Raw genomic sequence first — 15,308 nt, forward strand, 5'->3', positions numbered from 1 at the left:
TATCTACATTTGAATTGTGCGAGATGATAATCCACTAATTCACCTTATCCTACAGAGGTATGCATGGACCTCCGGCTATTCAGCGTACCAATCGTGTTATAATTTGATTCCGTCGTCCGTTATTTGGTCATCCTTCGGTCTTCGCCACCTGTTGTGCGCTATAGAGGCACATCACCAACAACAACTCGCTCACTGACGGACAATCCACAACATTCTGTCTTTCTTCTTGTCATCATCGTGATACCTCAATACCGCTTCGCTCTCTAAGTCACAGTGACTACCGAACTGCTGTCAAGATGGCTTCCGAGGATGAAGCTCTCGGATCAGTCGCCTCTTTCGGTCTTTCCAGCGTGTTAGCTTCAGCAGGTATCGACTTATCCTCCCTGGGGTCATTTCTCGGAGAAGGTTCAGGAGGTTCTTCAAGGCAGATAGCAGAGATAGAAGCAGAGGATAATGACGAGGACAAATATGAAGATGATATCTCGGTAGATGAACTGCCAGGAGAGGAAGATGCTGAACAGCGAAAGAGAGATGAAGAAAGACGTAAGAAAGAGGAAGAAAGGTGGATTAGAAAAGGGTTGGAACTTACCTCTGCGATAGATAAGGGCAAGGGAAAAGAGAAGGAGACGGTGGAAAAAACGAAGAAAGAGAAAGAGCTGGAACAGGTCATGAAGATTTGGCCGAACTTCGACAAGGGAAAGAGGTTGAGGATGAGTGAGGTTTTTTATGAAACTCCCCAGGATAAGAGGTTGTTGGCTATACAGAAAAGGAAGAAACGAAGGTTGGAAAATGGAAAAGAATGTAAGTGTACTATACAGCTATTAAATACTCCTCACCTTTGTGTGGATTAGCTGGAAAACTGCTTACAGATCAATGGATGTAGTCTCTTTCACCATTGATGCAACTTCAATACCTAACTTACCGGCGAGCTTCTTACTCCCCTCTTTACCTCAGCTTGAGGTTACATCCCCCGATCAACCGAATTACAAGGCTCCTATTGGATCTTACTTCGATAAAGAATGGGTAAAAGAAGCTCGAGTTAGGCGGAAAAAGGAGATGACCAGACCACCTGTGTCGCTGGAACAGGATAATCAGAACAGTCAGATAACTTCGTTGGATTGGCAGAATGATGATTTGGGATATGCCCTGGAATTAGAAGATTGGGAAAAAGGAATAACAATGTGCTCATTGTCAGTCACATTTCCCTTTCTTAGTCCTACGGAATCAAGTTCAAGCTGACGTGTATTAACAGAGATATCCCTGCTTTGAAGCCCATCGATCCTCTTGCGCCTCGTAATGGTATATTGGACTCGGGTGATTGGCTCAACGATGTGATATGGGATGCGAGGCGCGTATCACCTGATCTGATAGACAGCGAAGAGGAAGAACCTGTACCGACAGCGCCAACCAAGAAGGCAACTGCAGAAGCTGGAGCTGTTCAACCTGCAATAGCTAAATTAGATCCGTTCAATATATCCAACGACCACCTGTACGAGCACTCCAGAGAAGCCAGATATAGGATCAGACAGACATTCGGAGCTATCGAAGTGTTTCATTCGTTACCTGCAAGACATCTGCAACTTCCTTTCGTAAGTCCAGCTTTCAAAAGAACAGCCTTGTGTCAATTGTGAGCTGAATAATCTATATGAATCTATACAGTACAAAACCACCTTCACCAAATCGGAAGCGCGAGCATGGCATCGACCAGCACTCCAATTCCCTACCGGCGTCACTTTCTCATTCTCTAAGATCAAATCTAACCCTTCTGCGAATGTCAGCTCAAAGAAGAGTAAGATCGTTGCTGATCCTTCAGAGAGATTTAAGACCACCAAGGATCTTACCTTGGCAGAGAAAGGTCCATATGTCTTGTTGGAATTTTCGGTGAGCTCAACCTGGTGCTCAATCAAGTAAATTTAAGCTGACGGCACACATAGGAGGAATACCCACCTATCATGAGCAATTATGGTATGGGAACGACCATCGTCAATTATTATCGAAAGAAGGATGACAAAGATGAACACGTTCCCAAACTCGATTTCGGTCAACCTTCCATCCTAAATCCTGGAGATGCCGAACCGTTCATGCTCGGCTACGTAGATCGAGGGAACGTCACTCAAGTGATACATAACAACCTGATCCGAGCACCTATCTTCCGACATACACCTGAGACTACCGATTTCTTGGTGATTCGGCAAACGATCAACGGTCATTCGACATTCTACCTTCGATCGATCAACCATATCTTCACAGTTGGACAGACAGTACCTAATGAATCTGAAGTTCATGCACCTCATGCTAGGAAGAATACCAATACGTCAAAAATGAGATTGATGATCATCGCTTGGCTGTTGATTCAGAAATCCAAGCAGAAGAGATTCAAGATGGCCAAGTTGTTGAAGTACTTCCCTGACCAGACGGAATTGCAGATGAGGCAGAGACTCAAGGTCAAAGGAAACGTAAGCTGGCCGTATATCTCAAATGGTTAACACAGCTGATATGTATGTCTGATCGTAGGAATTTCTGGCGTACGCAAGAGGTCCTGGACCAAATCAGGGTTATTGGATGTTGAACCCTGACTATTCATTCCCATCCGAACGTAAAGAAGTATTGGAGCTGTGTACACCCGAGGCAGCCGCTCTATTCGAAGCTATGCAAGTGGGTGCTAGACATTTACACGATGCGGGATACCACAAGACTGCAGAAGGTGGACAAGAAGATGAAGATGATAGTGGATTAGATATCGAACAGCAATTGGCTGTATGGTCCACAACTCATAATTACAAACTTGCTGAAGCTCAGAAAGCGTGGTTGGTCGTTCATGGTGAAGGAGATCCGACAGGTAGAGGAGAAGGTTTCAGTTTCTTGAGAGCGAATATGAAGAATTACTTCTTGAGGAAAGGGGAGACTGAGCAAGGAAGGAGGTGTAAGTGACGCATATTTCAGCTGATCATCCAATAACGGCCCAGTAGCTGATGTTGTTATAGTGGAAGCTGAAGCGAAAGCTGGTGGAGCTGTCGTGAAGATATCTAACGCTGAGCAGAACAGAATATACGAAGAGGAGAAAAGAAAAGTATGGGATTTACAGTGGAATTCTTTATCTAATCCAAATCCACCGGAGATCAATCCAGATGAAGATGATGATCCAAATAGACAACACCCATTTGTATCTACACCTGCAGGGCTGGGCCCAAGATTCAACAGGGCTGATAGTCGACGGGCATTCTCAAGGGGGAATTCTATGGCTAACACACCGATGTACGCTGATTCACCGAGGGAGATGAGTCCTGCGATGAGTATGGATGGGGAATCGACGTATACTGGAGCGAACCCTACGGCTGGAAAGGTTTTGAGAATCAAGAGAAGGGTTAGTGATCTGGGTCGGATCCACTTTTTGTTGTGCTTGCATATAGGAGCGGTAGTTGATCGATATGTAATATCTACAGGTCAAAGGGAAAGAAGTCATTGAGGTTGTTCGTGAACCAGCTGTGATCCAGGCTTATCTTCGTAGAATAGAAGATAAGAAGTTAGAGTATTATATGGATAATTACGATCAACTGGCTCCTACTGGTAATGAGGAAGATGACGAGATCATGAAAGCTGCGTGAGTACACCATACTTCCTGGATGTGCACACGGGTGGATGGATGAAAGTAAATACTGATTGCATGGAATTCGTCTGTACCTCTATAGGTTGAGGAAAAAGATCGAACAGATCAAATTGAATCAACAAAGAAGGTTGATGAGAAAGAAATATGCAAGTAGGACTTTGGACCCTACAGATGTGGACGGAGTGGATCTTGAAGGAGGGGTGAGTGTATACGTCTCAAGGGTGCCATCATTGAAGCAGTGCCTGATTGAATAATCTTCTTTTGCAGAAACGAAAATGCGGTGCATGTGGACAACTTGGACATACAAGTAAGCATACCTGATCAGATGGAATGTTGGTCATGACTCCTATAGCTGACAATTTCTCGTGTCTGTCTTATACAGAGGCCAATCGAAATTGTCCAATGTTCAACGCATCTTCAGTCGCACCTTCACCGTCCATGTCGACTGGTGGTGGAACTCCTTCTGGATTTGGGGGATATACACCGATCGACACGACGACGATTGATAGTGCTCCTACGCCTAGTACTTCTTTCAAGATTAGATTGGGTGGTGGGCAAAGATGAGTGCAGTTGAGCACAATGTAAGGAGGCCGAGAGAAGTGACAGCAATATAGGAAGAAGAAATCTCAATACGACAAGAACATGTATCTTATGACATGTATGCCTAAACTCAGTGCATCGAGTGTCTCACTATCGAAGTCCAGACGTGGTGCTGCTTGATTGCCTGAACCAGATTAAGCTAGCCTAAATCTTACCTGCAACTGGATGATGATACAGCTACTCGTACTGTTCAACTGTTCGCTTCATCCCTGCTCGTATGGGGATTTTTATCTTTACGTGCGAGTGAATGTACCTGAGAACATTAGGCATACGGCGAGATCTCCTGTGCTTTACAACGTCATTCATGCAGCATGGCATTCACATACGACGCGTTATTTCACCTGCTTCACGTGTCAGGACGTGACATACACCGTGATATTTACTCAAAATGGCAATTTGACGAGACGAAACGTGGGAAATCGGAGATTTTTGACTTTTTGGCCACGCATAAGAAGACAAAAGAAGGAAAATCAAGAGAAGAGGCGCGTGCGTGCTTTTTCGATTTATACAGAGTTATCCTCTTTGTCCTTGAACATTACTATTCTTGACTCATATATTGCTCATCATCATCTAGGTTTCACATTCACGTTATCCTCGACTGCATCTTCGACAACGACAAGATCGATACTGTCAACTTCAACTTCAAGTGGAACGACAACCTTCTAGCAGCTCATTCCTATAGATTTCGACATACCTGTAGCTGAAGCAAGACGGACCGTACTGGACACATCATACGAAACGATTTTTGACGAAACACACACATATACACAAATATCAAACGAAGGTCCGAGCGTAAGAACGAATACCAAAAACAAACAAACAATAGCTTAGTGGTGTGTGAAAATAGAGTTGGTCACACACAGGTAAAGGAGTCATCCTACTTCCTACATTCAGTACTATCACCACCGATACTGTACATGTCACATCCCATCACACCCGACAGTTGGTAGAAGAAAGGAGCAGTCACCGGTCAAGTAAGGAATAAAGGCTAGATCACGATATCACTTGTAGATACCTTTGTGAGTCTCTACTCTGACCTATCATAGCATGATAACATCCCTTTGGTTCATACCATTATCGTCGTAATCGACCCAACCCCTCCTTACCTTTCGTCTAGTCCTACTCCTATCAAATCAACATCTGAAACGAACCCCTTCTTCTTCTCTCTGCACATCTCTATCTCAACCAAATTTGATTGACTGATTGATTCCCATCAACAATACACTTGGTGTAATTTAGACTCGGTAAACTATGTCACAAAGAACATCAGCTTCATCATCATCATCATCCTCACATCACCATCACGCCATGGCTACTGCAAGTACCACCGTGCCACTGAAGATGCCTGCACCGGCTGCAGCTGCAACCGCGAGCGGATCTGGATCGGGCACTCGAAGAGCTGGAAAGGAGAGTACGAGATCGTCCAGGAGGAGATTGGGAAGTACGGGTCCACCAGTCATTCTCGGTGGTGGTGTAGGTGCTATTGCCAAAGCAGCTGAACTGGGTGTACAGAATGTGAGTGTATACGAATCTATCTTACCGCTTTTGGGTGATTAAGTGATGGTAGAGGTATAAAGGAGGTGGATGAAAGGTTGATGAGATGTGTGTATCAACAAGGATACGTTGGTGTAAGGAGGGAAAAGTGGGCGTGATTAGGTTGAGTACTGAATCTAACCATCTTTCTGATCTTACAGCTTGATCCATACACAACGTTGTACAACAAACCTGCTATACATCAACAACCACCACATCAGCAGCAGCAGCATTCGCGTTCAGTCTCACCTGCAGCACATAGACCATTATATTATCCCAACAATCCAGCTTATCCTTCACCTAAATCACCTCTATTCTCCAGTCCGACATCCACCTTGCAATCATCGAGCGGTGGGTCTACAGAGAAAAGTGGTAGTGGATCAAGTAACAGCGATCGGTGTAGGTCTCCTGGACCCAATTCTCATTCATCTGTCGCTGTTGGAAGTGCGTCAACAAACTCCCTATCCACAACAGCCTCGACATCTTCAAGCACGTTGAAAACCCCTCATTCATCAAAGACTGAACATAATCCAATCATAGCTTCTGGTTCTGGCATACTTGACTCATCGTCGCCATCACCTGCTGTATCTACCGCTGCTCAACGAGCGAAATCATTCCAACATCAATCGCCTACACCCAACAGAACACAAGTTCCAGCTATGGCTCAAGGTCCCCTACCTCCCACACCCCTGATAACCGATATGAACAATTTTAGAGGTTCGACAAAACCACTCAACATACCACCTAATCGAGGTAGGACACCACCACCTTTGGAGGTAAAGGAGAATCGCCTCAGTCAGAATTGGGTACATATAGATAAAACAGATATTGACACAAAACCAAAAAGTCCTCCGGGTATTGACGAGAAACCCGTCATCCCTGCAAGAAGCAAGACAAGATTACCGAAAGCTAAAATGGTACCGGTGAAGAAGATGAGTAGTGATATAGCACCAAACGAAAACAGACCACCTTTGGAAAGGAATCAGACGGCACCGCCTCTCTCGCCAACTCCACTACCCCAAAAAGGTGGTCGAAAGTCTTTGGACCATCTGAGAAGTATCAGTCCTTCACCTGCATCCAGACAGGTATCACTCAGTACACCACCTTCCTCCCTATTGGATAACGCTTCGCCCAGCTCTTCAACTTCTGCATTCAAGAAAGTCGAGAAACCGCCTATGTTTAGTCGACGATCCGAAGATTTGCTTAGAACGTCCACGGAGGCAGCACCTACTAAGAAAGAAATTCGAGCTATGCAGCAGCGGGGCTTGGGAGTGGCTAGCACTGCAACTCCAAGTCCACCAGCTGATATGGACCGGAAACCAACTGGTATTTCATTGAAGAAGAGTTCAGGAGCACTGAAAGCTTTGTTCCAACGTAAAGACAGTGGGAAAGGCAAAGAGAAGGAGCGAAGCGATACTCCACCTACGCGACGACGACCATCCGGAGATGAGCTACGCAGACCGTCCACTGACGAACTTAGAAGACCCTCCATGGGCTCTCGGCCAACTCCATCGCCTGTCCAACATCGCGATTCTCCTGAATCCCAGAGCAGAGCCTCATTCTCAGCTGACCGAACGTTGTATCCCGCTCCTCCACCCATGTTACGTGCTGCTTCGACTGGTACCTCTCCATTATTGAATGTTGCAGGCCCATCTAAGCCACGGAACCCGGCTCGTGAGACTCCTGCACCACCTCAGACGGTATCGCCTGTTTCAGCACCTTCCGAACAGTCACCAGAAACTCCTTCAGCCGACATGATCCCTTCGTCGTCCTTGCCCTATCTGAGTGCTATGGCGAACAGAGTATCCCTAGCCCCTCCAGCTAACATCACACCTGCATCAAAGATAGAAGATTTGACTTCTCAGCCAAACCGGACAGAATCGTCTACTTCAATCGCCAAGGCATCTAGCTCTACGCTGATCGAGATCTCACCAATCAAGCATTCGAAATCACTTCATCTCCTCTCATTGCCAGATCTCGATCTAGACTTTGATTTTGGATTTGAAAAGTTTGCAGGACATCCTAATCTTGCTGGATCTCCCACGACACCTCGACGATCACCCAGAAGTCCCCAAAGTCCATATCGAAAGGCGAAAGCTTCACCCAAAGCCTCACCTGCTAGATCATATTCTACCCGATCGCCAAGAGCGACTCCACTTCCACCCAAATTACAGAGGACCGCATCTGAACGAAGAAGGTCACAGAGTTTCGATGGACCAGCTGGGAGTGTACCTATACTTGATGATTTCTGGAAATCTTCCTCAGACATGGGCGTTGCACTCAATCCAAGTTATATCACACCTTCAGTAGCCAAATTCTTCGCTTCTGCCTCATCATCTTCTGCACCCATGCTCAGTCAAGGATCACTCTCGCCCGATAAGCCATTACCGCCTGCTCCTGCTGCTACAGAGTACGCTCCCGGTCGATCACGGTCAAGATCTAGCTCATCCAGGATCTCATCGTCAGATCATGTAAGAACGCCTTCGAATGCCTCATCGACAAATGAGACTCCTTCACCTTCTCCACCCCATACACCACCTGAAAGGAATTTGGATGGATTAGGATTTGGTGATATATCACCCGAAGGTACGGTGATTGCTGAGACTTCAGCAGCTCCCGTTACCATCGAGACCAAACAAGAACCAGTAGAAGAGAGGAAATCTGCCCCTGCTGTTCTCGGTATTGCACCTGATATCCCGTTACCTCCTGCGCCTGAACCAATTCTAGCGTCACCGGCAATGATCGAATCCGCCAAACCTGAAGAGAAGAAGGAATTGCAAAAGCCTCGACAGAGATCGATGTCATTGATGAGCAAAAGTCAAATTGTCAACCCTGATCCAAGCTTCGATATTCGAAGTCTTGCTATGGAAGTAGAGAGATTACTCTACTCCTTCAGATATCCATCTACTGGTATCACCTCTGCGGATCGAGCCACGCTGTTACGGAGCGATCTACTGAATTTGATGCTTGAAGTTGATAAGCGGGCTTACGACCCATCGGAAGAGCAGGCTTATACGATGCTTCGAGCGGCATGTTTCGAATGGGCTGATGCGCTTTTGTTCGAATTGAGAGTCGAACAACCTGCCAATGAGAGAGGTGCATGTCTGGAAGGTTTGGCAGCGGTTGTTGAAAGGTGAGCTTTCGTATTGTATGATCAAGATTTGAGCTGACGAGAATTTCTAGTGCATGTCTTTCCGAACAAGCTTTGAAGATTAGCCCAACTCATCAAGCGAAGTTCACGCAGATGATGATCAAGTGTATGACTTTTGTCATGAGTAAACTTGGGGCTAAAGGTGTTTTTCACAATACTCTGTTATTCAGTGGAAGGTTCCTTGCCTTTGCTTTCTTCAGAGTACCTCATGTGGGTGAACAGCTTGTCACGGTTCTGCAACCGCCGAAAGGAGCTTTGATGAGATTTACGAAGAATATCATGATGGGTGTTCCAGCTTGGTGAGTGGCATTAATGTTATCAACTTGTTCCGAGGCTGATGGATGGAAGTATCATCAGTCCTGTAAAACCTGATTACCCTCAACATCTCCTTCCACTATGCTTCGATAATTCCAGAGCCTACAGTGCTCGTCTGGCTGCTTTATCGCCTGAATTCCCTACTGAAGAAGAAAGAGACGCCTTCCTTTTCCAACCTGGAAACTGGTTGCGGCGATGGCAATCGGACGATTCCGAACTATTCCCAGCATTTTATAGAGCCTATCATCGACAACTCGCCGTCTACCTTGGCCCGATGGTACAATACTACGAAGCTCTCAATCGACCTGTCCCAGCGTCTGAACTGATGCGAGCACCAGGATACGCTCATCTAGCTACTATTTTTGCCAAAAAGTGCCATTCATATATCCTTGGGTCGGTCAATGCGGTTACCACCTCGTCATCGTCGACGAATTTCGAAGCTACCGAAACTGCCGGGTTTAGAGGTAGTCAGAAACCACCTGTATTGGAAACTGCTAATAGAAGATTGGTGGAAACCATATCGACTTTCGCGAATCTTAGAGTGATGATACCTGATTTGTCGACCAAGAAAGGTAGAATGATCGAGTGTGATGGTACTCAACTATGGACAGACATCATTGATGTATGGACCAAAAACTTGATCTCGAAGACATCCCTCTATGCCCCCAAGGGTGTCTTCTCGTTGTTCGATCTGTTAGATGGGATTGTTGACCCACCCTTCGAAACTACCGCTTCTGGGATTGAATTTGGTAACAATAATAACGGCATCGTCGATATTCAGCAACAACCGATTTACTCTTTGTTGGATATTCCCCATCTGATCTATGTGGTCAGGTTGATCTTGACTGAGGGTGAACATGCCTTGACTTTGGTCAAAGCTATTGCATTTGTCTTTACGCACTGGGAAGTACTTACTGCCAGAGCTGAAGATAGAAAAGAGCTTTGTCTGGGATTGTTATTGCAGAAAGATCTGTTTGAGAGATTGTTGTTGTTCTGGTCTCAATCTGTCAGAAGTTATATCCTTAGATTGGTGGTAAGTTATTTCAGCTCTTTCAGCAGTCAACATGTCCATAAAGCTGATTCCAACGACGTCAATAGGTCTTCCGATTAGGTCACATCCACACGAAGAAAGAGGATGGTTCAGGTCATTTAGTAGAGATTGAATCAGTCAAGTTACTTCAAACTCGACTTGATCGAATCAAACGACGACATGATGAGCTTGAACCTAAACCTTATGGATTGGATGAGGAGACAAAGGAAGATCAACTCGTGCCTACTACACCGGTATCTGAATATGGCTTCAACGGAATCCCAAGAAGCAAATCTACGATCACGATGGTCGCTGAATCTCCCAAATATATGGCACCTGTCAACAAGGCTGAGAAGCTGTTGGGCTTGGGACTGGGACTGGGTATCGATGGTCAATCTGAATCTCATGGTAAAATCCAAAACCAAATTGAACAAGGTATTGATGCCACCGGTGGACCTGGATCATCAGGAAAGATTGGTAAAGCTACCAACTGGTTGAAGAAGTCCTTCGGAACGAAAAAGAAGAGAAAGGATTCATCATCTCCATCACCACCTTCCAACACTGTATCACCTATGCTAGGCGAGAGCGATGCTCCTTCCTCGTCTCCTTCCGCTTCGCCCAACATCGGTACTGGTCAATTCAAACCTTCGCCTAGGATACCTGAGATTCACACCAAGCCACCTTCTGCACCTTCTTCACCTGAACTCTCACCTACCGAATTGACCGTTGCTCCAAGTACAGCGAGGAAAGGTAAACCACCTACGATCCTCACTGGATCTCCAGTATCAGGAGGTAATACAGAAAGCAAATCACCTAATACATTTTCATTCGAATTTGAATTACCTACCACTTCACCTCGATCAGATACCTTTGACCCTACACCTCAACCACAACCTTCTTCACCATCTTCTGCCGGGCGAAGAACCAGCCAGCCACCGCCTCCACCACCTTCCAGTCCTGGCCGAACGGGACCACCTGCTTCGCCGCATATGTCCACATCGTTCAGTAAACGGTCGAGCCTGCTACCCCCTAAGACTGCTAGTGCGTTGGAAAGTCTGATCAAAGAAGAAGATAAAGAGAAATTGAGATCGTTAGATTCGCATTCGTCTTCTTTGAGCGCTGGTACCAAGGAAGAGGATAAAGGGTATGATAAGAGGTTGCATGCTTATGCTATTAGGATGTTGGCTGAGTTGGAAGATGCTCAGAAGGAGGTTAGTCGATCTTTTCTTTTTAACACGACATCACATCTTCGGAAATTGAAGCTGACTGTTTCTTTTCGTTATGATTAGTACGACGAATGGTGGTCTGATGGAGGGGTTGGAAAGATGGATGGAGCACCGCCTAGATTGACGGTAGCTTGGCCTTTCCATGATGGGGAGGATTAATGGTTGGGAATGAAGCTAGGATCTGTGATGTACGATGAAGGTGATCTGGTTGATTATGATACGCCAAGTCAATCTTTTGTAAGATCTCATCTTGGTAGTTAGCTTATCTATATATGAATCAATGGTTATATAATTTGAATCTATAGTTATATAATTTGATTATATACTAAACATGCATGTAAATGTAATTTTGATCTATAATTGCATTGTGGTATTATATGTGCTGGGTATACTTGCATGAAGGGTTTCCGTCCGAGAGATCTATGATACCTCTTCGAAATCATCTTCATCGTCTTCTTCGTTTGTCTGATCAACCTCCATAGACTCGGTATTTGTGTTAGGATTCGTATTGATATTTGGATTTGATGAATGTTCTTCTTCTTCTTGTTGCTGCTGATGCTGTTGTTGTTGTGCCGTATCTTCGGGACAGGGCTGTTGAGGTTGAGTGGTAATATCACTTGTAATCCCTTGATCTCGAAGTATATTCTCAGATTGGTCCATCATCACATCCTGACCGTCATTACGAGTAGCGGTAACGTCCATCTTCTCCTGCTGTTCACTTTTTTCCTGTTGCTCATCAAGTGGTAATCCCAATAAACCACCTAACTCTTTGCCCACTTCCCCTCTCTTGCGCTGTATTTCCCTCCTGACCAGATCCATCTCATGATCCCTCCTCTGGACTAGACCCTGCTCGTCCCCTAGGACAAGCAACAATTTCAGTTCGTGTGCTATATCCCTTAGATTCTGGGCCGAGCGGATCAGAGAGGATGTTCGGAGGGGAAGATGGAGGGGGAGGGTCGATGAATTCAATGGAGAAGGGTTGGGACCGATCTACAACAGATTGAAAAATAAAAATGAAAAATGAAACAGTCAAGATCAGAGTCCGTCAATTGTTAGATAGGTATCATGGAGTTGTCATATGTATAATACCTTGGATAGTTGTCACTTACATTAGCCAACTCTACTAGATCTTTCAACCCTTCAACCACCCCTTTAATTTCTTTATCTATCCTCTCGTTCCATTTTTCATGCTCGTCATCCAACCCCTTCTGGAGCCTCTCTTCTGTAGTTAGGTTCTCGCTCTCGCCTGTTGGGTTGGTTTGGGTCTGGGAGATGTGCCGTCTTCGACCTAGTGTTGCGGATGGGAGGGAAGTAGGGAGGAGAGAGTCGGTTTTGAATGGTTGATTTTGGTTGGAGATGGGGGTGGATGATGACATGCTCGATGAGATAGAGAAGTATAGAGCGAGATGAGATGAGTATGATGCTGTTGTGTTGTGTATGCCCCTAAGTATGAGGAAGAGTAGAGAAATGAAAGATATACGAGGAAGAAGGAAGTTGTGATTTTGGTGTTGACATGGATTTACGAAGAAACGCGAAGAGTGGAGGATGACCACTTTGAATTTCTGACATCCTGCTCATTCCTTCTTTCTTCATCTTATTCCACATCTCATTGGATGTCCCAAGCAGTTGACAGTTGAAGAAAGTCACATGTGCGGGTAGGGAACGATAAACTATCCTCCAGGAGTCGCGACCATGCTTCTCAAGCGATTGGTAGATTCCCTTCCTGCCGAATTGGCATTCCTCATACCTGAATTAGGTGAGTCGACATTACTGAATCCTCAATGGGACATCATATACACTCTTTCCTCACATATGCTGTTATACTGAATATTGTGCTCTCTCATAGACTCGGCAGGAATCAAAACCACCGAATCATTGATATTTTCCTCTTCTTCAACGATCCTATCCCTCGTTCCTATCCTATCGAATATCCAGCTCGAATACCTTATTTCCACTTGTGTGAGATTGACTGCTCCGGATTGTATATCAGGAGATACGTATGAAGAGGTAGAAGGAAGTTGGAAGGGGTTTGGGATTGTCAGTTTGGATGAACTGTTTAAAAGGTGGGATGGAGTAGGGGTAATCGAATTGGCTGGTCCGAGGAAAGTCGGGAAATCAGTGAGGTACTCTTCTCGTATAACTTTCATCTATCAGCTCTATCCCTGGTATGCCATCCGAACCTGATCAGCTGATATGAGGAAGTTGTATAGTTGCTTGCACTTCATGCTTCACTCCGAATCCTCGCTTCTGATGAAGAAGCGATATGTACGTGGATAGATACCGAGGGATCGTTTTCACCTGAAAGAGCAAAGACGATATTGGAAGAGTGGAATATCGATGTGAGTGACGCAACTCGGCCAGCTTTCCTCATGTCGCTGTTGACATCAGAGTATTAGCTGATATTGATTGGACGTAGGAACCGAATTTGATCCTTGAGAGAATAGTAGTGATTAATGCATTCAAATTAGAAGATTTGTTCGAAGCTATCTCACAGCTGAAAAATGTGAGTCATCAGCTGTAGAAGACGGTCTGACCTGTCGTAGCTGAGCTTCTGACTCTAAATAGTCAATTGATGATCCCGATGTGAAAGAAACGAGGGTCTTAGTGGTCGATACGATATTCACCCATTTTAAGGATTTGTTATCTGCTACTTCGGCACAAGGTCAGCTTCCTTATTCCTTGCGACGACTAATAAGCTGATGATGGGATCGTGCTTTTAGGACATGCCGATTTGATCACTCTCATGGAAGAGATAGCTGAGATCACATATTCCCAGGGAATGGTATCATTCGTAAGTCATCCATCTATTGCTCAACCTCTCTTTCTTCTCTTCTACCTCCGTCATCCCTTGCTATCGTCCATCTATACTCCCCCTTCCTCCTATGTGCTCTCCTCGATTATTCTGTTTCTATTCCTCTACTATTCTCTTGCAATGTGTTCATAGCGCTCATCCTCATTGCTGTAGATTATCAACTCCACTGCATCTTCATACCCTACGAATCCCCAATCATCGTTCAACAAAATGGATATAAAGCCTGCTCTCGGAGCTTCCTTTACTTTCACAACCGATATGACATTACTGATCCAGGAAACTGGAAGGGTATTCGGCCTGATCGACGCAGAAGAGAAGGAGAGAATAAGGAGTAAACCTGGTTTGAGGGGCTTGGTAGAGGTCATACGGAGTAGGATCGCTGTCAGTCTGCTGTATAACTCGGGAGTGTTTAATCTCAGCTGATACCATATGATAGGGCACGGGAGCTTGGACGGTGTTCGAAACAGTGAGTACTGCCCTACCGCTTTTGTCTCTATGAGCTTCAAGCTGATGAAACCGAATATATAGGACGGGATAAGGATGTTCGACGTTACTCCGCCTCACGAGGTTGACGAGCGAACCTCCAGGATATCAGCGGGTTTGCCAACTGGGCCATACAGACCGAAGATTGGTTCTTTGGCTCAAACTCTTATCCCTTGAGCTCATTCATCGGCTTAACTCTGCCACTCACTTGGCTGTTACCACCATCAACCGGGTAAAAATGAACCCATTTAAACCGAACAGTCCACTCAGTTGACTGGCTGCGGGGTCTCCACACTCGCAGGTTCATGGGGAGATGGATAGGGTGTATACTCAGTACTGTGTATAAATAGTTGTGTTGTATGTACCTAGTATATAAGAGATTGCCGGGCATGCATGCATGCATACAAGTATACGGCTCGTCGTTCACAACATGCATCCATGTCCATGCATATTCGAATGACAATGGAGAGCAAGAAATCAAGACTGAACTCGTAGATCTGATCGAGTACGTAAAACGTTATCTTTGGTGATTACGAATAGAGGTGATTACT

General features: G+C 45.3%; 4 protein-coding genes across 4 annotated transcripts; 3 read left to right on the forward strand and 1 right to left on the reverse strand.

Annotated features, from left to right (window-relative positions):
- Positions 1-296: 296 nt before the first annotated feature.
- V865_007339 (uncharacterized protein) lies at positions 297-4,171 on the forward strand (the record flags this gene model as incomplete). The annotated part of the gene is made up of 11 exons (XM_066231087.1): positions 297-801; positions 884-1,190; positions 1,253-1,589; positions 1,660-1,881; positions 1,935-2,456; positions 2,515-2,923; positions 2,985-3,364; positions 3,444-3,601; positions 3,690-3,807; positions 3,875-3,914; positions 3,990-4,171. The coding sequence occupies 11 exons, from the start codon at positions 297-299 to the stop codon at positions 4,169-4,171; spliced, it is 3,180 nt and encodes a 1,059-aa protein (XP_066087184.1).
- Positions 4,172-5,515: 1,344 nt separating this feature from the next.
- On the forward strand, positions 5,516-11,621 carry V865_007340 (uncharacterized protein; the record flags this gene model as incomplete). The annotated part of the gene is made up of 6 exons (XM_066231088.1): positions 5,516-5,722; positions 5,902-8,873; positions 8,924-9,190; positions 9,249-10,239; positions 10,305-11,447; positions 11,526-11,621. The coding sequence occupies 6 exons, from the start codon at positions 5,516-5,518 to the stop codon at positions 11,619-11,621; spliced, it is 5,676 nt and encodes a 1,891-aa protein (XP_066087185.1).
- A 261-nt stretch (positions 11,622-11,882) lies between these two features.
- V865_007341 (uncharacterized protein) lies at positions 11,883-12,838 on the reverse strand (the record flags this gene model as incomplete). Its single annotated transcript, XM_066231089.1, has 2 exons — positions 11,883-12,452; positions 12,572-12,838. 2 exons carry the CDS (start codon positions 12,836-12,838, stop codon positions 11,883-11,885), a joined length of 837 nt encoding a protein of 278 aa, XP_066087186.1.
- Positions 12,839-13,154: 316 nt separating this feature from the next.
- Positions 13,155-14,934, forward strand: V865_007342 (uncharacterized protein; the record flags this gene model as incomplete). The annotated part of the gene is made up of 9 exons (XM_066231090.1): positions 13,155-13,218; positions 13,309-13,580; positions 13,673-13,801; positions 13,879-13,965; positions 14,028-14,124; positions 14,183-14,253; positions 14,428-14,655; positions 14,711-14,740; positions 14,803-14,934. The coding sequence occupies 9 exons, from the start codon at positions 13,155-13,157 to the stop codon at positions 14,932-14,934; spliced, it is 1,110 nt and encodes a 369-aa protein (XP_066087187.1).
- Positions 14,935-15,308: the final 374 nt, after the last annotated feature.

The sequence above is a fragment of the Kwoniella europaea genome, chromosome 2, assembly GCF_036810445.1.
Source record: "Kwoniella europaea PYCC6329 chromosome 2, complete sequence".
NCBI lineage: Eukaryota > Fungi > Basidiomycota > Tremellomycetes > Tremellales > Cryptococcaceae > Kwoniella > Kwoniella europaea.